This window comes from Oenanthe melanoleuca, chromosome 17 (genome assembly GCF_029582105.1).
Source record: "Oenanthe melanoleuca isolate GR-GAL-2019-014 chromosome 17, OMel1.0, whole genome shotgun sequence".
Lineage (NCBI taxonomy): Eukaryota > Metazoa > Chordata > Aves > Passeriformes > Muscicapidae > Oenanthe > Oenanthe melanoleuca.
In genome coordinates, this window is record NC_079350.1 from 4162273 (window position 1) to 4183950 (window position 21678).

Consider the following 21678-nt stretch of genomic DNA (forward strand, 5'->3'; position numbering starts at 1 on the left):
CCCGCGCGCCGGCGCGGCGGCGCCTTCAAGGCCCGGCCCGTCCGACGTGGCAGCGCCTGCACCGAGCGCGGCCCGGCCCCGCCACCGCCCCGCCCGCCCCGAGCCAGCCCGGGCCGCGCCATGGGCCACAACGACATTATGAACACCGCCGAGGACTTCGTCGATCAGGTGGGTGCTCGCCTGCCTTCCCCCCCCCTTCCCCCCCCCCACCTCGCGCCCGGCCGGCGGCCTTTGTGCGGCGGGGCCACGCTGAGGGGCCCGGCTGAGGCAGGCCGGGATGGCGGCGGGGTCGCTGCCGCCTCGGGGCCGCGCTGTGCTGGGGCGGTGGGTTTGTGGAATTATAGAGCCCCGGAGTGGTTTGGGCTGGAAAGGATCCTAAAGATCGTCTCGTTCGATCCCTGCCGTGGGCAGGGACACCCTCCGCTGTCCCAGGTTGCTCCAAGCTCTGTCCAGCCTGGCCTGGAACACTTCAAGGGATGGGACAGCCTCAGCTTCTGTGGGCATCCACCTTCACGGGGAGGAATTTCTTCTTAATATCCAACCGAAGTTTCTCCTCTTTCAATTTGTAGCCATTCTGCTTTGCTTTCTCACTACCTGCTCCTGGCAGTAGTTTGTTTCCATTTTTCCTGTAAGTTTCCTCCGGGGGGGTCCCGGGCCCGGCTCCCACCGCCGCAGGCCCAGCGGCCGCCCCTGCCCTGGAGTGAGCGCCCGAGCCTCTCGTACAGCGAGTTCCGCTTGCGGACAGCGCTTCTCTCAGCAGGGATGAACTGCAAGGCGAGCAGGAGCCGTCCCGGCTGGTCAGGAGGGCACAGAGGGGTGTGGGGAACCAGTGTGAGCTGGCAGGGATGGGAGAGTGACCGGGTTATCCAACCTGGCAGGGTTAGATGGGATATTAGGGAGAAATTTGTCCCTATAAGGGTGGGTGGTCCCTGGCACAGGCTGCCCAGAGAAGCTGTGGCTGCCCCTGGATCCCTGGAAGAGTTCAAGGCCGGGTTGGACAGGGCTTGGAACAACCTGGGGTAGTGGAAGGTGTCCCTGCTCATGGCAGGGGTTTGGAACAAGATGAGCTTTAGGATCATTCCAACCCAAACCATTCTGTGATTTCATAAAACCCTGACCCACGTCTGGAAGCCCAAACTGGAAAAGGTTGGTCAGCACCGTGGTGCTGTGCTCAGGATTGGGGCAGAAGGAAAGCAAACAAGCTGATGTTGTCTTGTAAACCTTCTTACGTTTATTTCAGTGGAGGCCCGAGTGATTTCTCTGTTAAATAGAAGTTTGTGATCTCTTACAATGTCTGACAACAGGATTGTTTTGAGTGTAAGTAGTTGCTCTGCTGGGGATGGTGTTGCAAAGATCTTCACAGTCATGGTGATTCATCTAATCGACAATAAGAGGCAGCAAGTAATCACATTCAGCAAATTGGCTGGAAAATCTGATTCTGCCTGGTTCTACAACTGCTGTGATTTCCAGTGAGTTGTGTGGTGCACAATAACACGTCACAGCTCTGAGGGGGCTGTGCTGCCTCTGTCTTTCACTGATTTCACTGGGAAAACCTGTTCTGCCCTTCCTCCCCACCCTCAGATGGAAGAAGGAAGACTTGATTTAAAGAGAGCTTCTCGTGATGTGTGGAATACTCAGTTTAAGGGATATCTGGATTATCTTGATTGTTCTCTGTTTACCTTGTCCTCTTGCTCCTTTCAGAGGAGAAGGTAAACCATCACTGCAGTGTTCATATTACTGGCTAAAATGTGCAGCACTTGTCCTGACCTTTTTATAACACCTCTCTATTTATTCCTGTGGGGTTATTTCTAGATGTCCTCAACACCCCTTTTTTCACTCTGCTGAAAGCTCTTTTGTCCACCTTAAATGTAGTTTGCCTCCTCCTGAAGTGAATTTTAAATGGCACAAATTTACTCATGCTTGGCCACATCCTGTTTAAAGATGAGCCTTGCCTTTAGCTGCAGAATTTGGTGTTTTGCTACTCTTACCATCAGATTGCATAAGAATTTTCATGGTGTTCTGAGCAATAACTCCTGTGATAATTCTGCCTGGTAGTTCAATCAGAACCTTTCAGTGCTGCCTGTGCTGCTAAAGCTCAGTGTCACACCAATATAGGAGTGACTTGCTAAACAGTAACCTTTGGTATATATTGTGAAGTGAACACTTGGCATGTTAGTTCATCTTGGATTAAAAAAAGTACTTGGAATGTTTGGACTGAAATTGTGTTGAAACTCCCCTGGTGGAGGCTGGACAATGGCTGTTCTGGGAGCTGAATCCATTCTCAGTGATATTCTTGCTTTTTCCATTCTCTGTTCTAGTGCTCAACACATAATGAGTCTTAATTTCTGTAGCATAAAACCCCTGTGGGAGAATGTTAGAGCTAATTCCATGGCTTATCACGAAATCCTGAATGTCTCTTACAAAATCAAGAATAATCTGTTCCTTAAATTCAACCAGTAAATCTTAGCTTTTCTCAGATACTGTAATTTCCCTTTGAATTAGCAAATTATGCCCTGGATGCCAAGATACTCAGCACTAATAAGTGGCTCTTAATCCAGAGGTGAGCTGGTGCACTGTCTTACAGGCAGCTGAGCTTGCCAGACAACCAGTTGTCAGTGAAAGGGCTTGTCCTACTTCTCCCAAGGCTGCATTCCCCTTTTCTCTCTCACCAGCACTTTTGTCATTGAACTGGGGAGCTGAACTGGCAGGAGAAAAATTTGAGGACTTTTTTTTTTTTTTTTTACTTGGTTGAGTTATATCCATGTTTAGGGAGAGTGAGGAGTAATATTGGGGTGAGATTACTGGTATTAGGCTTCTCTGAGCTGTAAGGGATTTCAGTGGAGGGGACACTGTAACACCAGCCCAGTGTTATTCATTCAATAATTTACATACTCAGAAATTAAGCCCATTTTAAGTGATTTTTGTTAAAATATTACTTGGCAACCCCTTCAGTGCAGCCACCAAGTACTGAAAATAGCTGTATCTGGGGTCTGCATGGAGTGTTTAGGATTGTCTCCTTTGTAATCCCTTCCTAAGAGGGAGCAGATCTCAGGCAACTTTCCTAGTGTCTGTAATAATCTTTAGGAATAAATCCTTAGGAATGTGGGTACTTGGTATTTCTGCTGTTCAAAAAAAAAAAAAAGATTCCTGGACAAAAATGCAAGGAGACTATTGAGTCATTGCACAGCAGTGAGAGGGCTGCAAGGCAGAACCATACTGGGGGAGTTTATTTAATTTTCCAAGATAAATGCTGATGTATCTTGTCCAGATAATTCTCATATAGAATCACAGACTGATTTTAAAGCCCATCTTGTTCCAGCCCTTGCCATGGGCAGGGACCTTCCACTCAACCAGGTTGTTCCAAGCCCTGTCCAGCCAGGCCTTGGACACTTCCATAGATCCAGGGGCAGCCACAGCTTCTCTGGGCACCTGTGCCAGGGCCTGCCCACCCTCCCAAGGAGGAATTTCTCCCTAATTTCTATCTTACATTTCCCCTCTTTGTTTGAACCCATTATTTCTTGTCCTCAGTATCCTACTTTGCAGCAAGTGGAAGGGAGAAGAAAACATTTCCTTGTTAGTCTGAACTTCATCATTTAGATTCAAAAAACCTGAATTTGGAAATGTTCTCTAGAACTTTGTCATGTCAGTGCACTGATTGTTTATCACTATAAGCCAAGTAGCCTATTCTAGTTAGGCTGGGGAAAAAATTTCCCAAGGAGAATGATAGTAAAATGCAATAAATTACTAAAAGTACCATTTTAAAGGTTTCATTAATAAATAGCCTTTTGGAAAAGGGAATTACTATAAAGCACACTTCAGAAGGGAAAAGCATTAAGAAATCTTCCTGCAATTAAAAACCTGATTAATATTGCTGGCAATGCTCTAGTGGGTCAGAGCCCTATTCCTGCCTTTGGAAATAAATGGGAAAGCCTGTTCCCAGTTTTTACAGTACTTTGTAGGCATTGGCTAATTGATGTGATGGGTTTTGCTGTCCCTATGATTTTGGGGTAGGATCTTGTTGAGTGAATGTATCCAAGCTGGTTAAAAAAAGATGATTTTTCTCTGTGCCACTGGATTGAGCATCCTCTTCCAGGAGAACAGTGATGTCCCAGGCTGCTGGAGGAATTTGTTCTCCCAGAACAAAGCAATCCCTTAAAAATATCCAAGATATTTGGGATATGCCTTGTCAGAAGCTCTAGACTAATAATTCTGTGCAGCTCAGGAGGGTTTCTGTGTAGATGAGCAGTGTGCTGTTCCTCACCATAATCAGAATTTCCATGATCCAGGAATACCCAGGAAAAGGCTTTGTGCTTGGACAGAACATACCTGCAAAAACTCCCAACTCATGTCATTTATTGGACTTAAAATACCTGTAATTGTACCATGGTATATACACTTTATCAAAATAGAGTGGACTTTCAGCAAATTTGAAACTGTTGGAGGTGGGGTCAAAATGAATCATTTTATTGCCTCTCTTTTGGTCAGGCCTTTATGGGTTTGAGAATTTCAGTCCTCCTATAGAAAAATGGGAGGTTGAGCAGAGCTTTGATTAAGGGATCCCTGGATCTTCTTGTGCATCTTTGGTTGTTAAACTTAAAGGAGCATTTAAATCTATCTTTGCCATTCTAATCCCATTAGAGGGAGATATGGCAACACAAAGCCCCTCTGGCATATGTCAGTGACTTGGCTGCCAACACAGAACCAGCTGTTCTTCTTTAAAGTAGTTTTATTTAGCATTTTCTTGTCTTTTCTCATAATGTTTTGCCTCTTGCAAGGAGACAGGACATGTGGAGAGCAGTTAACGCAAAGCCCAGAGCAGAAAAAGCCCTGCAGTTATTTGAAGTCGTGAGTTTAATGCTGCCACCTCCATCAGTGCCAGCAGTTTGGATCTGGATGTGTTGTGCTCAGTGCAGGGTGTTTCAGGTCCCATTTCTTAGCTGCAGCCACCAATTCTCCCATGTGTGTCACTTTATCTGGGTGCATCTTAAAGGAAGTGGGCTCAGGGTGCAGCTTTTGAGCCACACAGTGCTGGTGCTGTGCAGGGGCAAAACCCAGGGTGGCTTGTGCTCCTCATTGAGTCCCACTGCTGGAGCTCTCATGTTTCTTGTCATTTATTCCATCTCCAGTTAAATTACTCAAGTGATTTACACCCAGATCCTCTAATTGTGAAATCGCTTTCTGCCTGTTACATTCTCTTCCTGTAGTTGTTCTCTTCCTTTCTCTCTGGATCTTCTGGTTCCTTTGGCTTGGGTTTTTGTTCCCACAGGCTGTTCCTGAAGCTTATCTGAGCTTGCTGTGTACAGGGGGCTCAATGTGAGTGCAGCTCCAGGAGCTGTGGGTGCCCAGGGATGATGATGTGTGTGCCATCAGGTTGCTTAGCACTGGGGCTGCCACGGGCTGCAGCCTCTCTGACTTGTCTGGAGCCCATTGGATGTGTGCACTCGTGTTTAATGGCCGGTGTTAAATTCCCTCTGTATGCCAAGAGAACAGGTAAATGTTAAATGTCTTCTTGGATCCTTCACCTGTGCTGTTCATGGCTCCAGGGAAGGGGAAAATTAGCTCAGCTTGTACTTCAAAACAGCAAATATGAGGCCTAGAGGAAGATATTCTCTACTTTTTGTGGCTTTTTTCAGCCTTTGCACAGCACTGTTTTTATCCTTTCCTTACAGATTCCCAGCACTTCTTTCATTTCTTTCTAGACCAAAGTTGCTTGTTCTGTATCTTACAAATGACTTTTGGTTTGTAAGAACTTTATTCTTAGTATTCCTCAGCAGTTTCCTCGACCTCAGAGTGAAACTCAGGAGGCAGGAAAGCTGTAAACCAAGATGTGTGTGTCATTCAGTGAGTGACAAAGATCAGAAATTCTCTTCTGACTCATTCATCCAACTGTTGACATGGCTTAAAAAAGCCTGAAGTGGCAGCCTGGAGGCAGAGTACAGCTGCACTTAAAATGCACTTGATTAAGGTGAATTTTGACCCTTAGACTATGGATACAGGCAGTCCAACAGTGCAGTTTGTTCCAATATTAACTATTTAATTGACTATTAAGGATGTTTGCTGATTTGTTTTTCTTGTGATAATCTGTAGTTGCACAGTGAGCTAGGCTTGTCATTTGCATGGCCTTTAGTATTGACTGATTGCTGCTGGCAGGAATAAACTATCAGAAATGGCTTTTGTCTCCTTCCTGGTGGAAGTCTCAATTAAGTAATAACCAGTGCTGCCTAGAAAATGGGTTGGCAATTAAGCACTTGTCCTAACCCAGAGGCAGTAAGCTTTCCTGTGCACCCCACAGCCCTATAGAACACAACCCTCTAGACTCTCTTTGGCAATTTTGTATTTGTTCCTTTAATTATTGTAATTGCAGAGCAAACTGATCCAGGAGCCTGCAAGATGAAGGGGGCCCAGATACATCTTCCATTCCCTAAAACTAAAACTCAGCATCTGTTGCATGATGATAGCATTTCCTTTTAACCACTGCACTGAGCTGTGGCTATAAACGTCTGTTTCCTTTCTGCAGAGGATGCTCCTTTTAATGGAAGTAAAAACCTGCCTAGAGAATAGAGGGTGCAGTTCCATGCAGTGATTATGTACAGCTAAGATCTGCTGCTCTTTGGGTACACATGCTTTGTTTGCATTGAGCTGTTGGAGGGAATGAGCTTCGCAAAAAATTTAGTGGTGTTTTTTAGTTTGTACAGAACTTGTATCTTCTGTCAGCCTGGCTCCCTGAATCAGGGTTGTTCCAGGGTGGTGAGTGCCTGAGTTACATGGGTGGGAGCAGGATTGCCCTTTCAGCTCCAGGCTATCTGATAGTTGAGCTGTAACATGAAACCCTGAGATAGAGAAACTAAAACCAAGGTCAGCCTTCATTAGCGAGAACTCCATCAAAGCACAGTTCTTTTTACATAGAAATGTGCTGCTGGATTCTGCTTTTTTCCAAGTCCTAGTCCAGTGGAGATTAACAACAGGTTTCCCATGCTGTTCCCAGTGGGTGAAGCATTTCATTCAATCCAAGTCCCAGTTTCTCTCTGGATGTTGTGCATGAGAGCTGCTGAGCTCCGTGTGCAGAGAGCAGGTGTCCCTTTCCCTGCTCCCTGCTAATGCCCTGTGTGCCCCTGCAGTTCCTGAGGGTGACCAAGCAGTACCTGCCCCACGTGGCCCGGCTGTGCCTCATCAGCACCTTCCTGGAGGATGGCATCCGCATGTGGTTCCAGTGGAGTGAGCAGAGGGACTACATCGACGGCACGTGGAACTGTGGCTACTTCCTGGCCTCCATCTTTGTGTTCCTAAACCTCTTTGGGCAGCTGGGTAAGTGGCTCTGGGGCTCTTCAGCTGCAGGCAGAGCACTCCAGCGTGGCTGCAGACCTGTGAATCATGGCAGTGTGGGATGCCTCACTGATTTCCTCATAGTCCCTGACAGCTCAACACTGATAGTACTACATGGGCTGGATGAAAAGAACTCTGAACTGACCTGCTGCAGCCTTTCCTGGAAGCAGCTGTAGAGAGTTTCTTGTGACACACTGCCTCTGAGTCAGAGATGCTAAGAATCCATCAGGACAGTCTGGTTTCAATTCTGTACATGCATCCGTAAATACAAACCACACCCAGAGTTCTTTAAATTAAATACTCCTGTTCTTTTAAACAGGGCAATGTTGAGACTTTCTCGGCCTCCTGTTTTTATGGGCATTCATCTCCAAGGCAAATTCTTACCCTGGAGAGGGTGCATTTAAGCCTGAGTGAGGTGCTTGTGTCAGAAACTTTTCCAAAGCCCAGGAATCAAAATAATCCCAGAAGGACTGCACTGCTGTGTGTGTGCTGGGTGGGCTCAGGCTGTCAGAAATTGAGAGATGAAAGATCCTGTTCTGTTTATATTATATCCCTGATTTACTGTTCCTGATTGCCAATTTCTTGTGTCCAGATTTGTATTTTTTGCCCTCACTATTTTGTGTAGAGAGTCACCTTAATTTAATGTAGTTGCCAAAGTGAGAAAGGCTGTTGGTGCTTTCTGATGGAAAACTTGAGAAAGGTTTTGGGTTTTATCCTTTCAAGGAAAAGGAATACAGCATGATGCCCTAACAGTTATCTCATTAAAGAAAAAGGAAAATCCAAGTTAGCATTCCTGCAGGAGCTTTTCCAAGTGTAACTGTGCTCAATTTCCCCAACTTAGGTGGCTGTATCCTGGTGCTGAGTAGGAACTTTGTGCAATATGCCTGCTTTGGACTATTTGGAATTATAGCATTACAGGTAGGAGGCTTAAATCTTCATCCCTTCTAAACTGTACCTTTCAAATCTCTCTTAGCCCCAGTACTTCCAACATATTTAAATATAACTTACAACCCTGGAATTTTTCTCCACCCTGGCCTCCTGCCAGTCCTCAATGGCATTGAACTATTTTGCTGCTTCTGTTCTCCTGATGTGCCCAATAGATGGAATTTCAATTGCAATTAGTCAGCTTGGAGACATGCATTCAATACTTGACCTTGACCTGTTTAGCAGAAGTAACTGGCAGTTTACCTGGATGTCAGTTAATGAGCCAAATGTGGAACTTGCAGTTGCTTTGGCCTACAGCCGTGTTCCCATCACAAAGGATCCTAGCTAGTAGCATCCTTCCCCTACAAAACCAGGGAATTTTGGGGTGCCTAAGGCACAAATCAAATTCTGGCTTCCCTTCCTTGTGTTCACAGGCTCACTGGACCACAGTGATGTAATTACCTTGTTTCCCTCACTATATTGTGTTTATAATCAAATTCTCACTTGAGATTGTAACAGAAATTCAGAACTTCAGTGTCATTATATAGTGTTTTAACCTGTTTTATTCTTTGCCTAGACTATTGCATACAGCATTCTATGGGACCTGAAGTTCTTGATGAGGTATGCCTGCTTCTGGAAGTTTTTATGGAAACAGAATGAAAACTGACACTTGGTGGCAGAGGAAATGACATTTGTACATAGTATTTACTAGAAAGATTTTACAAGTTGCATTAAAGAAGAAATCACAGCTGTTGAAAAATCAGGAGAGTCTGTGTTCAACTGTAGACAGCAGGCTCAAGAAGGGAAAGACTAATCCTAATCCACTAGGATCCAAGTGCTTCTGCTGCTAACTTGGCTGAGAGCTCAACCAACTGTCTACTCTTCATCAGAGTTGCTTTTATTTTCTAAATGGCTAAAATAGCAACTCTGCTTCTGCATGGCTGAAGCCATTTTTTGAGAACACTACAGCATGTGGTCACTGGAGTGGTTTCTGGGATTTTAAACCTCTTAACACCTTCCCTTAAGGAGAAGCCAAGATGGTAAACATGAGCTTTCCTGTCAGGCCCTGGGTGATGGCTGGCTGTTGCCTTTCCACCCCTCTGAGCTGCACTCTGGGCTTACTACAGCCCTGTCAATGTGTAACTTTCCAGCAATGCTGCTGCTCTGTTTTCTCAAAGCAACCTCTGAACTACTTTGGCATATATGGCTAAACCTGAGGTACAGAATAACTTGAACACAGCTAAATTTGTGTTGTAACAGCCACTGAAGCAACTGTGCCTGAGTGGTGGGTGCTGGACTTCCTGGCAGGCTGTGTTCCCACAGATCCTTAGTGTGCTCAGTGCTGCTGGGGCTGGGAAGTCTAACACAGACCAACACATCCCACAGCAAGTCACTCCTCACTCTCACATAGATCCTTACTGAAAGATCCTTACTGAAATTGTCAGATAACACTTTACAGATATAGATCAGTGCAAGCTGTACTAAACTGCTTTTTTTCTTTTGTTTTCCTTTTTCCCCCATTTGTGTAGGAATCTTGCCCTTGGGGGAGGCCTGCTGCTGCTGCTGGCTGAGTCCCGCTCGGAGGGGAAGAGCATGTTTGCTGGTGTCCCCACCATGAGGGAGAGCTCCCCAAAGCAGTACATGCAGCTGGGGGGGCGTGTGCTTCTCGTCCTCATGTTCATGACACTGCTACACTTTGATATGAACTTCTTTTCTGTAAGTATCCCAGTGTTAAAGTATGAGTTGAACAGCTAGAAAGTAACACCAGTGCCTAGGTGGGCTGCAGGATCTGCTCAATACTTACTTGAATTCTCTGAGTAAAATGAATACTTTAGAAAAAGTTGTTAGGTTATCTATGGCATGACCACTGAACTTACCCAAGCTCTGCTCTGATGTAGGTGTATCAATTTAAGAACTGTGTAAGTAAATGGCTTTTTTCATGTTTTTTTTTTCCTTGCAGATTCTGCAGAACATTGTGGGCACAGCCCTGATTATCTTGGTGGCAATTGGCTTCAAGACCAAGCTGGCTGCCTTGACTCTGGTCATCTGGTTGTTTGGCATCAACATCTACTTCAATGCCTTCTGGACCGTCCCAGCCTACAAGCCCATGCACGATTTCCTTAAATACGATTTCTTCCAGACCATGTCTGTCATTGGAGGGCTCCTCCTTGTGGTTGCACTGGGTCCTGGTGGAGTCTCCATGGATGAGAAGAAAAAAGAGTGGTAACAGGAATAGCAACACTTCTTGGGACATACTGTACTAAGTCCAGTACTGATTCTGTATGGATTCAACAAAAACTGACAGCATTTTACACGTACATGCCCCCTTCCTATAAAAGGCACAGATGTTTTGAATTTGATTTACTGTGGCACCAGTAATACAATAGATAAAATCCTATTTCTTCAAGGAATGTTGCCTAGGCTTATTCTAACTTCCTAGATTTGGAACTAACCCAAGGAAACTGCATTTTGCTGATGCTTCAGTGAATTGCAGTAGAACAGTTGCTGTCTGGAATGTCAGCAATGTCTTAAAATTTGCAGAAAGGTGAGCAGATACAGCTGGATCTTTCAGTGTGGTGTTGGGTTGTAGCTATAACTAAAGAAGTGGGTCCCCTTTCCTGCCCTTATCAAAACTGTCTTGTGCATAAGGAGTTCCATTGCTGGTTATAGTATTGCTTATCAAGGTGGAAAGCAGCATCAAAGAAAATCACTGTTATTTTGCTGCTCAAAGGCCTGTAATTCCCTTTTGTTTAATAGGGAAGGGTCTTTCTTGTTCCTGAACAGAAGGCAAAAAGAAAACCCTGGAAGTAGTTGTACCCCTTTCTGGGTAAGAAAAGGGAGAGGATTTTCTAACATGTCCCAGTTCTGCCCTTGAGGGGAACAAGGGAGAATCCTGTATTGTTAATCATGAATCCTGTATTGTTAATCAGATTTAAAGGAAGTGGGGGAGATAATCCTGAAGAGACAGAATGTTCGATTCTGTGAAAATTCTGTGCCAAAAGAATTCTTTATTCTACATTCTTTCCCCAAAAGTTGCCCCTGCTGAATTTCCAAGAAGGGAGCCAAGTTGTTCCATAATAAAAGCTCCTTTCTTCTATTAACCAGCTTCCATCTATATATGCCCCAAATTCATATTTGAATTGCAGGTTAATGGTGAAAATGTCTTGAGAATTACAGAAACTTCCCTTTTCTGTGCACTCAGTACTTGCCAGATGAGAGCAGTCAATCTCCTGATCTGTAGTCTTTGCTTCTTAGATTCACTTCTGTCAGTCTCTTGGCTGTCCAAGTCCCAGCTGACTGAAGAGCTGGGCAGCTGAGCTCTCCAGGACAGCCCCTCCTCTGCCACCTTATACCCCCCTGAGCTGTGCAGGGTGGAGATGTGGAAGTGGCTCCTGTTCCCAGGTGTGTAAACGGTTTTAGCTGAGGAATGTGGGTGCAAAGCCTGGGCAGTGCATGAGCAGCCAGGGATGGACCTGCCCTGGGAGGAACTTGGGAGGGTGAGGAGAGCAAGGCCCTGTTCGGCTTCTCAGTGCCACGACCTCTGTGCCATGACCATGCTTAGTGCTGCTCAGGGAAGATTTGTCCTCTCTTAGTCAATTAGGTGTGAACCTGTTTCACTAGATTGTGGAGGAGTTCTAGACAGCATGAGCCCTGCCAGCTTCCTACCATTACACTGATTCCTTGCTCTGTTGCCTCCCGTGAGGAAGATGCTCAGCTCTTGGTTCAAAGAGGAATTCAGCTGAACAGCTCCAGTGGGTGCTGTTCCCCAGGGTCTCCTGACAAGGACATTCACCTGGACAGTTCAGTTTAACAGTTGCTTTTTAGGAGAGAAAACTGGGCTGAAAGAACTAATGAAAAATAGAGGAGCACTGTTGAAAGTTAAGCCAGTGATTTCATCATCTGAAGGGGATAATAGCCTCTGTAAGGGCAAGGTGTGCTGCTGCTGGAGGAAGCCGTTGCTATCCCAGAATAGTTGGGGTTGGAAGGGACATCTGGAGATCATTTAGTCCAACTCCCAGATAGATGGGAGGGGAATTCAACACTAAGGTCAGGTCACTGACAGCTTTCTTTTCAAGGAAGTTTTCCAAGAGAAGTCTTCACCTCAAGTGTTCAGTGTGCATGACTCTTCCTGGTCCTTTCAGTCACAGATCTGCAGCACAAGAGGCTTTCACTGTTTCACTGCAGGTCTTACAACGGTTTTAGACTGGTCAAGGCAGCCACTCTCAGATACCTGAACTGCTGTTGATGTTCATAGTATTTATAAATGACACAAACTACTCCTGCAAGTAGCCCCTTGTCTTTCTCAACTTCCTTGTGTCCTGTCAAACTAAGGAGCTGGATGACAGACTAGTCTGAAATACTGACCAGTTTCCTCTGTGAAAATCAAATCTCCTTTCCAACAAAAGACCCTAGAAAAGGAACTGTTGCAGTTCCCTGCAGCAGGACTACTTCAGTGTTCCAGGGGCACAGTTAGGTGGAGGGCATTATCAGATACTTCTAGGCAACTCAACGTGCAGACTTATTAACTGTGAGTCCTGATGCAGAAGATTCTGGTTTCCTACAAACACTGCTGTACTTGTGCATCTCCCAGAAATACAGTGACCTCTCCCCGTGGCTGAGAAGCTCTCACAAGCAGGATGTCAGCTACCAATTGGCTCTGCAAAGTGTTCTGGAATTCATTCTGAATATATTTTTGCTTTCTATGTGGAAAAAAAAAAAAAAAAGAAATAAGTATAAATTCTCATTTTATGCTGTATTTTGTACCTTAGTTGTGTTTGAAAATGTTTTGATTTTTGAAAACAATCAAAATAAAACAATGGCATCTTTGTATCCACTTGGCGTGTGTGGCTGGTGCTGCTCCACCGCTGAGCTTCTGTGCTTTCCTGCCTAACAAAAAGCAGCTTTCTGTAAAAAACTGAGCTATGTGGACTGTGCAGCAGACATCCTTCCCTTGGTGTGGGGCTGGCTTGAAGCTCTTGAAATGCAACTTAATTCTACCTTACTGTTCCCCTCCACACCTGTAGCAATTAACTATAGGCAGACACTTCATCCTGTGCTCCCACTGGAATTGTTACACACCAAGCTTCAGGCCAGGTATTTATCATACAATTTATTTCCCATTGGTTGCTTTCTTGAAGTTTCTGGGTTTTCGATGATGGCTCTTGAATTTCTTCTTTAAAGGGCCTGTCTGTTTCTGTAGAGAAAAAAAACTTAATCAGCTTATTTCCAACATGCAAATCAAGCCTTGCCTGAGACAGCTTAAATAGAAACTGAGTGTGATCTTCAACAGCCAGAATGAGCCTAAGTCTGCTGACAGAGCCAGGATCCTGCAGCTCAGCAGCCCTTTCTGATGGTTTCATTAGGTACAAACTGACAGGCTCCCTGCAGCAATGAATCCAAACTTTATCCAGCCCTAACTTTCTAGTTTGATATGTTTATAAAGTAAAGCAGCACCTGAAAAGCAGCAGAAAAATGGTCTAGATGGACTCTGTGACTGAAAAATATGTATTTATGTATTTGGAGAACAATTACAGAACCCACAGGACACAAAACAGCTTTCCTATGGGGCAGGATCCCACCCAAGATGAGCTGTTTGTACAGGCAGGAACATCCCTCACTACCCCAGCCAGGATAAATATTGCCTGGCAGGAATTCACACCTCGGGATGCAAGTCACTGTCTGGCACACAGGGAAAAATCTATTCTGAACAGCTTTGCACCTTCTGCTGGTTCCTAGACAGGAATAGCTGGAACACCTACGGGATGGGATCCCAGCTCACACTCCCTGCTGCTGCAGGCAGTCAGTGACTCCCACCTTTCCTCTCTTGCCAGCTGCTCTGCTGCCATCCCTCCTGGCCCCGTGCTCTCCATTCTGCTTGGCGCCGTCGTCCTCGCTGTCTGTCACAAAGTCATCACTGCCCTTTGTGGTCTGTGGAGTTGATGGGTTTTTTTCTGGGAAGAGTGCAGCTAAAAAAGATTTAGCTCAAAATCAGTTCCCTGTGCACACAGGCTCTGCTTCCCCTCACTTTCGCTTCCAGTCACCAGGCACATGCGTGTCACTACTGAAAGACTTGGGAAATAAACATGCTGGTGTTTTATTGGAAATATGCCTTGGTGCTCTTTCTATTCCCATTCTGGGAATGTCAGGTGGTGCCATGTGTTACACCCCACCTTCTGCAGCAAGATGGATTTGCACCTCCAGATCTGAGTCAGCAGAGCATCCTGACCACCTTCTGTCAAGGGAAGTGGAGATTCCTAAAACAGCAAATCCCAGTGGATCTTGTATCCCTTCCCTCAAACCTTGCATGATCCAACTCATTACTACTTAGCATTAACTATTTCTTATTTGGTGGTGGTAAGCTTTTCCAAAACCCAAGGACTTGCAACTGGATGAAGATGGCACACCAGCATCAGGCAGCAATATAAAGAAACCAGGAGACAATGAACCAACCGACTCCCTTGAGGACATGGATGACACCAAGGTTCTCACTCACGTGGGTAGAGGTCACTCATGCTGTCGTCTGTCTCCTCTCCATCCTCCTCGCTGGACTTTGGCTCCCAGAACTCCTCTTTCCTGTGAGCCTGCCTGCTTCCGTTTGTTTGGTCATCGGGGTGCTGTGCCCGCTGCTTCTTCTGTCTCAGGCAAGCAGGGACATACTCTACTCCTTCCCTCTGGCATTCCTCATCTAAGAGAGAGGGTCAGGCAGCAATGATCAGTCCTCCCATTCCCAGCTCAAGCTTGTAGGAAATACAACTCGAAAGTCCATCATGCTCCAAATAACATCCACATAATCCACAGCGACACTATGGACCAGAGAAGATGTTAACACAGATTGTGCTGGACACATGAATCACACTCCCTGGGAGAGTTTTAGAGCTGATCCTCTTAAGTCTTAAGGAAGGATGTTTCAAGGTATTTGCCAATTGCTCGCTGTATCTGAGACCTTCCTTCCTAGCTGAGGAAGACACATAGTAACACACTGCTGTCAATTTAAACACGGCTGTCCCACCCACTTAAGAGAGAAACATCTAAAACTCAACAGCTCAGAAAGAAATGCTGCCTAGTACAGCTTCAGAAAAACTACTTACATGTTTTCAGGGCCTTCTGGTAGCGCTTCCCTTGGACGTGACGCAGGACGTGCTCTGGAAGCTTGTTGATGTGTCTGAGGGTGAGCTTGCAGAACAGCTGGTGTCTGACAGACACAGAAAGGGCCAGAAACAGTTAAAGTGTGCTATGACTTCAGAACTTTTCTCTTAGAAGCATTACAAGTTGCTTAAAGTTGATAGATACTTTATAAATCCTTTCCCAGTCTTCCCAAATCCATAAAGACCTAAGAACTTTGTAAAGCCCAACCACTTTATGTCTGAGATTGAACAAAGTGTAAAGCACAACACACAGGAGGGAGAATACATACAAATTCTTGGTGCTGGGCACTATGTGGGGCTCGAACGTGCCATAGTCGAACTCTCTGGCTGCCTTTATGAGCCGCTGGTACTTCTTGCCGCTGGTGTAAGCCTGCAGCTCCGACAGGCGACAGGGCAGCTCATGGCCCGTCAGCCTGCACCTCACCTGAAAGAAAACATTAATGGTCAGGAAAACCAGGGGTTTATCCCACTGAATCTCAGAATCTATTTGGAAAGAACCTCCCAGATCATCGAGTTCAACCTATGACCGATCCCCACCTTGTGAGTCACACCATGAGTGCCACGTCCAGTCGTTCGGCAGGCACGGGGACTCCACCACCTCCCCGGGCAGCCCCTTCCGATGTCTAATCACCCTTCCCGTACCCAGGACAGACCAGCCCTGTGCTCGCCGGCCTTCCACCGCCTTCCAGCGCCGGGCAAACACCTCGGGCCAGCATCTCCTGGGGCCGAGCCCATCGGGTACCACGCGGTGACCCGCAGGGAGGCGGCCCCATCCCCTCAGCACCCTCAGGGCGCCCCCCCGCCCTCACAGCCCTCACCCGGCCGCACCTTGCCCGGCCCCGCGGGGCTGAGCAGCGGGTGCTCCCTCAGGAAGAGCCGCTCCGCCTCGGGCACCTCCGGCACGGCCTGGCCGCCGCCCGGGCCCGGCGCCGCCATGGTGAGGGGCCGGGCCCGGGCGCGTTTCCCGTTCCGGGCCGCGGGCAGGGCAGGGCAGGGCTGGGGCGGGGCGGCGGGGCCGGGCCGGGGCTGCCATGGCCGCGCTGCTGCTGCTGCGAACGGCGCCCAGGCTGCTGAGGGAGCGGCGGGGCCGGGGAACCATCGGGGCAGCGGGGCCGGGACCGGTAAGGCGCTGATCGTGTTCTTCCATCCTGTCCCCTCATCCCGTCCCTCATCCTGTGCCCTGATCCGGTCCCTTTCTCTCCTTTCTGATCATGTCCCCTCCTCCTGTCCCCTCCTCCTGTCCCTTGATCCCGTCCCCTCATCCTGTCCAGTCATCTTGTCCCCTGATCCAGTGCATTTCTGTTGTTCCCTGATCATGTCCGTTAAAACAGTCCCCTCATTCCCGTCCCCTGATCGTGTCCCATTATCCTGTCCCCTCGTCCTGTCCCTTTCTCTCTTCCTGATCATGTCCAGTCATCCAGTCCCCTGATCCTGTCCCTTGATCCAGTTCCCTGATCCCGTGCCCTCATCCTGACCCAATCCATTGATCCTATCTCTTCACCCCATTCCTTCATCCCCTGCCCTCATCCCATCCCTTTGTCCTGTTCCCTGATCCTGTCCCCTGTAGCCCTTGTTTCTGTCAAGAACAGATTAAGCTGGTGTGTGTTTGCTGGTAGCGTGGATGGAAGTTCATTGCTGGGCTATGGGCAGCTCCATAAAGGAAATTTTATCTTATTTCATTTAAATTATAGCCTAAACCATAGTGTCTCACAGGCAGTTGCTCATTTGAGATTTAAATCAATGGATAAACAATATTTCACACAATCATCAAGTTCACTGATATCACCTAAATATAAGTTTTATAAAGCAGCAACATTACAAAGGATCTTTCTTATTCTGTGTAGGCATCACAGTGCTTGATCAGAACTTTTTTTGGATATCCCCTAACTAAAGGAGGTTCTGGTCTGGTTCAAAAGACTAAAGGTAAGAAAACTTGTCTGGGCTCCTGCCCTGTTTCACCCTAGTACCAAGATGTGATATTTCCTGCAGGAATTTGGCATCTCTTCTCTGATTCCTGTTCCTTATTCTGGTTTTCTGTAGGTGTTTGTTTGAGGTTCTGCAGACCACGAAATTCTACAGGAGCTGACAAATCTGGAGAGGATACCTTGCTGAAATGGGGCCTTCTCCTCATCCCTCTGACCACGTTTGGTCTCGGCACATGGCAGGTACAAACAAATATTTCATTTTTTTGAAAAATGAGCACTTGAGGACTGTCAAGTTTTTCCATCTGTTTTATCTAGTTCAGACAACAGGCAGGTTAAAGATTTGATGTTATTTTACATTTCTGTTTTCCAAGTGTTCCCTTGTAAGTCTTTAAAGGAAGTCTTTTTTGTCTACACTTTTATTTTAGTATAAATATTTCCTCAAATTAATTCAGTAGCTTCTGTTTTCATATCTACAATTACCATGTTTTAGGCCAGGTCTGATAAGAAAATTATGACCAAGATTTTAAGGCTTGCTGAGGTTGTTTTGTTGCTCTGTTCTACCCTAAGGAGTTTTTTCTGTGTTTGTTCACTTCCAGGTTCAGCGGCGCAAGTGGAAATTAGATTTGATTGCACAGCTGGCATCAAGAATCAGAGCAGATCCCATCCCTCTGACATTAGAGTATGGAAACAGGAATGGTTTGTTGTCTACAGACCACTGACTGGGAATATTAAATATGGACTGTCCACTAATGAGCTTGTGCTGAACTGACCTGCATAAAAATGAAGGGATGCAATGTCAATTGGGATATGCCAGCAAATTAGAGAGAGATCCTAATAATTTCTTTATTTTTAGTGAAAGGATAAGTCAGTTCTTTCCTGTGGGATACTCTAAATGCATAGGGAGGGATGAATCTCTTTTCAGGAGGATGTGGGATGTAATTCATAGCATTTTTAATCCTGCTGGGGAAGGAGAACTTGGGTGTCTGTGGTGTCCCAAAGGAATTGTTACTGCAACAGGGAGGCTTGGAGCAACAGCATGTGGAGCAGTTGTATCAGATGTGAGAGAGATTTTTAAGGTCTCTGGTCACCTGGAACAACTCTCAGAAGGGCTCAGTTGTTGGATTTCATGGTCTGGGAGGAAAGAAATACTTCCCATGGCTGGATACACAGGCAGTGAGTCCACCTGCTCCCTGGGTGCTTCTGATCATCTCTATTTGATTTTCTGGGACAGTTAAAACACATTAAGCCATATACCATGTGCTATTTTTCTGATTGGCGTCAGGCTCTATCCAGAGTGAAAAAGGAGAATCCCACAATAAAATCTGCCGACCGAGTTCGCCTAGCACAGCCATGCTTGTGTTTTGCCCTTGTTCCCTGCAGCCCCATGGAGCTGAAGGAGCTGGAGTACAGACCGGTGAGGGTGCGAGGGCGCTTTGAGCACTCCAGGGAGCTGTACCTGCTGCCTCGCGCGCTGCTGGACCCCGAGCGGGAGGCGCGGGAGGCCGGCAGGATCACATCGCACCCCGAGAACGGGGCCAACGTCGTCACCCCCTTCTACTGCACAGAGCTCGGGTGAGTTCAGGAGAGCCCTGCTCCCTGGGAACACTCATCCTCCGTGGAAAAGCCAAATCCTGCTGGTTGGGTTTGTATCAATCACTCCCTGCCTTAAAAGGCATCTCTCAGTCTGTGACATCACTGAGGCTCAATTTGAAGTTGTCTTTAAATTCCTGTATAATGTGCATTCAGGTGACAGCAAACACGTGGGTTGCTTCTTTCTTTGGTCTTTCGTTCTAGGCAGCAGCAGAAATAAATCCCTTTCACTCCTGAACGATACTTCTTTATGTAACTCTAGGGTCACGATTCTAGTCAACCGAGGATTTGTGCCCAAGAACAAATTGAAACCAGAGACCAGGCTGGCAGGACAGGTAAGGGGGATCCAGGGAATGAGAGATGTTACTTTGTGTCCCTTAGGTTACCAGAGGCACCACTCACTAATCCAGAAAGGCAGAAGCTACCTTCAGCATCATGGGAGGTGATTTAATTAGTCATGGCACTTTACAAAGACAACAAAACTTTATTTCCCCCCCTTTTTGTTAAGTAAATAACATTTTTTTACAAACAAGGAGCTGTTCTTGTTCTTCTTTTTTCCGTGCTATGTTACAGCACTGCTCCACTGCAGGGAACAACTGCTTAATTTATGCTCAGACCCTTCACATGCCACATTTTTCTGACAGGACTTGATGTGTCAGAACATGAAATCAGTCTTGAAACATTCCTTTTTTTCTTTCTGCACTTCTCCTCAGATTGAAGATGAAATTGATCTCACAGGGGTAGTAAGGTTAACAGAAAAAAGGAAACCCTTTGTGCCTGAAAATAACATTGAACAAAACCGCTGGCACTACCGGGACCTGGAGGCCATGGCCAAGGTGACTGGTGCTGAGCCCATCTTCATCGATGCAGATTTCAGTAAGTCACAGAGGAACCCAGCCCATGTCCAATTTACATCACTCTGCCTCCCTTTCCCCTCAGTGCCTCCCCTTTCTTCCTGTGCTCTGCCAGCCCAGTTTTGAAGGTGAGAGGGAGCTGGAAAAGGACTTCTGTCAGGAGCATCTAAGAAAGGACAAAGGGGAGTGGCTTCAAACTGCTGGAGGGCAGGGTTAGATGAGATATTGGGCAGGAATTCTTCCCTGTGAGGCTGGAGAGGCCCTGGCCCCCAGAGAAATTGTGCCTGCCCCTGGATCCCTGAAAGTGTTCCAGGCCAGTTGGACGGGGTTTGAACAGCCTGGTCCAGAGGAGGCTATCCCTGTGTGGTGGCTAACAGCTGGCCTGGAGGCCTCACAGTTATAAAATTATAATTAGGATTACATTTTTTTTTCAGTCTATCCCCATGGCAGGTGGTTGAATGAAATAAGCTTTAGCATCCCTTCCAACCCAAACCCTTCTGGGATTCTGTGAATTTGGTAACACCACTGCCTGAGGGAGAGCAGGGTATCCACCAGATTAATCACCTTCTTCCCCTCTTCCACACAGCACAGCTCCACCCTGTGCAGCCTCAGGATTTAACCTGGCTGTGTTGTCCCCACAGGAAGCACAGTCCCGGGGGGGCCCATCGGGGGCCAGACCAGGGTGAGCCTGCGGAACGAGCACATGCAGTACATTGTCACCTGGTAAGGGACCTGCCCAGGGCTGCTCTGGGATGCCTGCACGAGCTCTTGAGCTACAAAAGCTGTTTTAATCCAAGTCTCTCGTGCCAGGGGGTTTGATTTGGTTATTGTCTTAAGGAGGTCCAGTCCACCCTGGTACGGTACCAACATGTCATTTTCTCACAGGTACGGCTTGTGCGCTGCAACTTCCTTCTTGTGGTACAAGAAATTTATACAGAAGCTACCTCTGTGAGGGGAAGGAGGAGACCTCTTTGTGCTACAGTCAAGAGCAGACTTATGGATGACAGGAACCTGAGAAGACCTAATTAACTGAAGCACCTGAATTCCGGAGCAGTTTCAGCAAACATGTTATCAAACTGCAAAAAGACTTAAAGCAATCCCTGCAAACAGAGCTCCCACAGTGTGATTTGGCTGCAGCTTGGGAGCACTGAACTTCAATAGTTATCACAATGCAATTTTCTATCCTGGTTGGTTGTAAGCTGCATTTCAACATCTCAACTTTTTTTCCTTAAGACAAATCCAGAGGATTTTTGTGAAAGCCTATTTGCAGCATGTAGTCCTTCCTGAAGTCAGGAATGGCTCACAGCAGTTGCAGCAGAATAAATAAAGGCCTACAGGTCTTTGCCTTGTGACTTGCATCATGCATCTTACATGGAACAGCAGCAAACCTGAATGATAGGTTACTGTGGACACTCAGGTCTAGCTGGGGAAGGCAGCCTGTGGCTTTGCAAGAGGATGAGGGCTGGCAAAAACAAGCAGCTACCACAGCTGGAGCCTTGGTAGCCTCCACAGTGCCACCAGACCAAGTCAGCACTTGGGAAAGAACAGAACCACAGGAAGGTCTGGATTCTTCCCCCTCAGCCTGCCTTCACTGCAAGAGACACTGCAGGTGTGGAAGGCTGTAACACTGTGTGTAATCCATACTATAACCCACTCTTAAGGAGAAATCAAGAGCTATTTCCAATTTAGACTTGCAAAACCAAGCCAGGCTTAAAGCCAGAACTAGCCCAGCCCAGTCAGCTTCAAGATCCCAGAGCATGTGCAGCTGAGCTGTGTGTTCAAGAGAATGGAGTTAATACACAGTACTAGTAATAAAGTAAAGTTATTTCAAGTTAAGTAGTAACTAGCTCGGTGCAGCAGTTTCTGCCCAGCTATTCTGTCACTGGATGGAAGGCACAGTAGTACAGCAATGCCACT

At 46.7% G+C, this 21678-nt stretch overlaps 3 protein-coding genes across 4 annotated transcripts; 2 read left to right on the plus strand and 1 right to left on the minus strand.

The window, feature by feature from the left end:
- Window positions 1-8: 8 nt before the first annotated feature.
- SURF4 (surfeit 4) lies at window positions 9-13081 on the plus strand. 2 transcript variants are annotated; one of them, XM_056505515.1, is made up of 7 exons: window positions 77-168; window positions 1241-1317; window positions 7119-7305; window positions 8165-8241; window positions 8825-8868; window positions 9777-9963; window positions 10208-13081. In XM_056505515.1, exons 2-7 carry the CDS (start codon window positions 1291-1293, stop codon window positions 10472-10474), a joined length of 789 nt encoding a protein of 262 aa, XP_056361490.1. In that variant the 5' UTR covers window positions 77-168; window positions 1241-1290; the 3' UTR covers window positions 10475-13081. The 2 variants fall into 2 exon arrangements, with proteins under 2 accessions (XP_056361488.1, XP_056361490.1); XM_056505513.1 differs by lacking the exon at window positions 1241-1317 and having other exon boundaries at window positions 9-168.
- Window positions 13082-13342: 261 nt separating this feature from the next.
- On the minus strand, window positions 13343-16373 carry SURF2 (surfeit 2). The gene is made up of 6 exons (XM_056505517.1): window positions 16221-16373; window positions 15662-15816; window positions 15336-15439; window positions 14741-14932; window positions 14062-14213; window positions 13343-13441 (listed from the first exon to the last, which is right to left on the minus strand). Exons 1-6 carry the CDS (start codon window positions 16326-16328, stop codon window positions 13358-13360), a joined length of 795 nt encoding a protein of 264 aa, XP_056361492.1. The 5' UTR covers window positions 16329-16373; the 3' UTR covers window positions 13343-13357.
- Window positions 16374-16400: 27 nt separating this feature from the next.
- Window positions 16401-21597, plus strand: LOC130260268 (surfeit locus protein 1). Its single transcript, XM_056505512.1, has 9 exons — window positions 16401-16513; window positions 17237-17315; window positions 17433-17557; window positions 17914-17996; window positions 18698-18889; window positions 19170-19242; window positions 19621-19783; window positions 20403-20484; window positions 20647-21597. The coding sequence occupies exons 1-9, from the start codon at window positions 16424-16426 to the stop codon at window positions 20711-20713; spliced, it is 954 nt and encodes a 317-aa protein (XP_056361487.1). The 5' UTR covers window positions 16401-16423; the 3' UTR covers window positions 20714-21597.
- Window positions 21598-21678: the final 81 nt, after the last annotated feature.

What these genes read in the sequence shown, in the direction of transcription:
- SURF2 (XM_056505517.1), bottom strand. Translation starts at nt 16,328, where the DNA reads ATGGCGGCGCCGGGCCCGGGCGGCGGCCAGGCCGTGCCGGAGGTGCCC. An exon ending in CCAGAAGGCCCTGAAAACAT is followed by an intron (nt 14,933 to 15,335) that starts GTAAGTAGTTTT and finishes CCTCTCTCTTAG; the next exon opens with ATGAGGAATGCCAGAGGGAA. An exon ending in CATGAGTGACCTCTACCCAC is followed by an intron (nt 14,214 to 14,740) that starts GTGAGTGAGAAC and finishes AATCTTTTTTAG; the next exon opens with CTGCACTCTTCCCAGAAAAA.
- LOC130260268 (XM_056505512.1), top strand. Translation starts at nt 16,424, where the DNA reads ATGGCCGCGCTGCTGCTGCTGCGAACGGCGCCCAGGCTGCTGAGGGAG. An exon ending in TTCTACTGCACAGAGCTCGG is followed by an intron (nt 18,890 to 19,169) that starts GTGAGTTCAGGA and finishes ATGTAACTCTAG; the next exon opens with GGTCACGATTCTAGTCAACC. An exon ending in CTTCATCGATGCAGATTTCA is followed by an intron (nt 19,784 to 20,402) that starts GTAAGTCACAGA and finishes TTGTCCCCACAG; the next exon opens with GAAGCACAGTCCCGGGGGGG.
- SURF4 (XM_056505513.1), top strand. Translation starts at nt 121, where the DNA reads ATGGGCCACAACGACATTATGAACACCGCCGAGGACTTCGTCGATCAG. An exon ending in AAACCTCTTTGGGCAGCTGG is followed by an intron (nt 7,306 to 8,164) that starts GTAAGTGGCTCT and finishes TCCCCAACTTAG; the next exon opens with GTGGCTGTATCCTGGTGCTG. An exon ending in TTGATATGAACTTCTTTTCT is followed by an intron (nt 9,964 to 10,207) that starts GTAAGTATCCCA and finishes TTTTCCTTGCAG; the next exon opens with ATTCTGCAGAACATTGTGGG.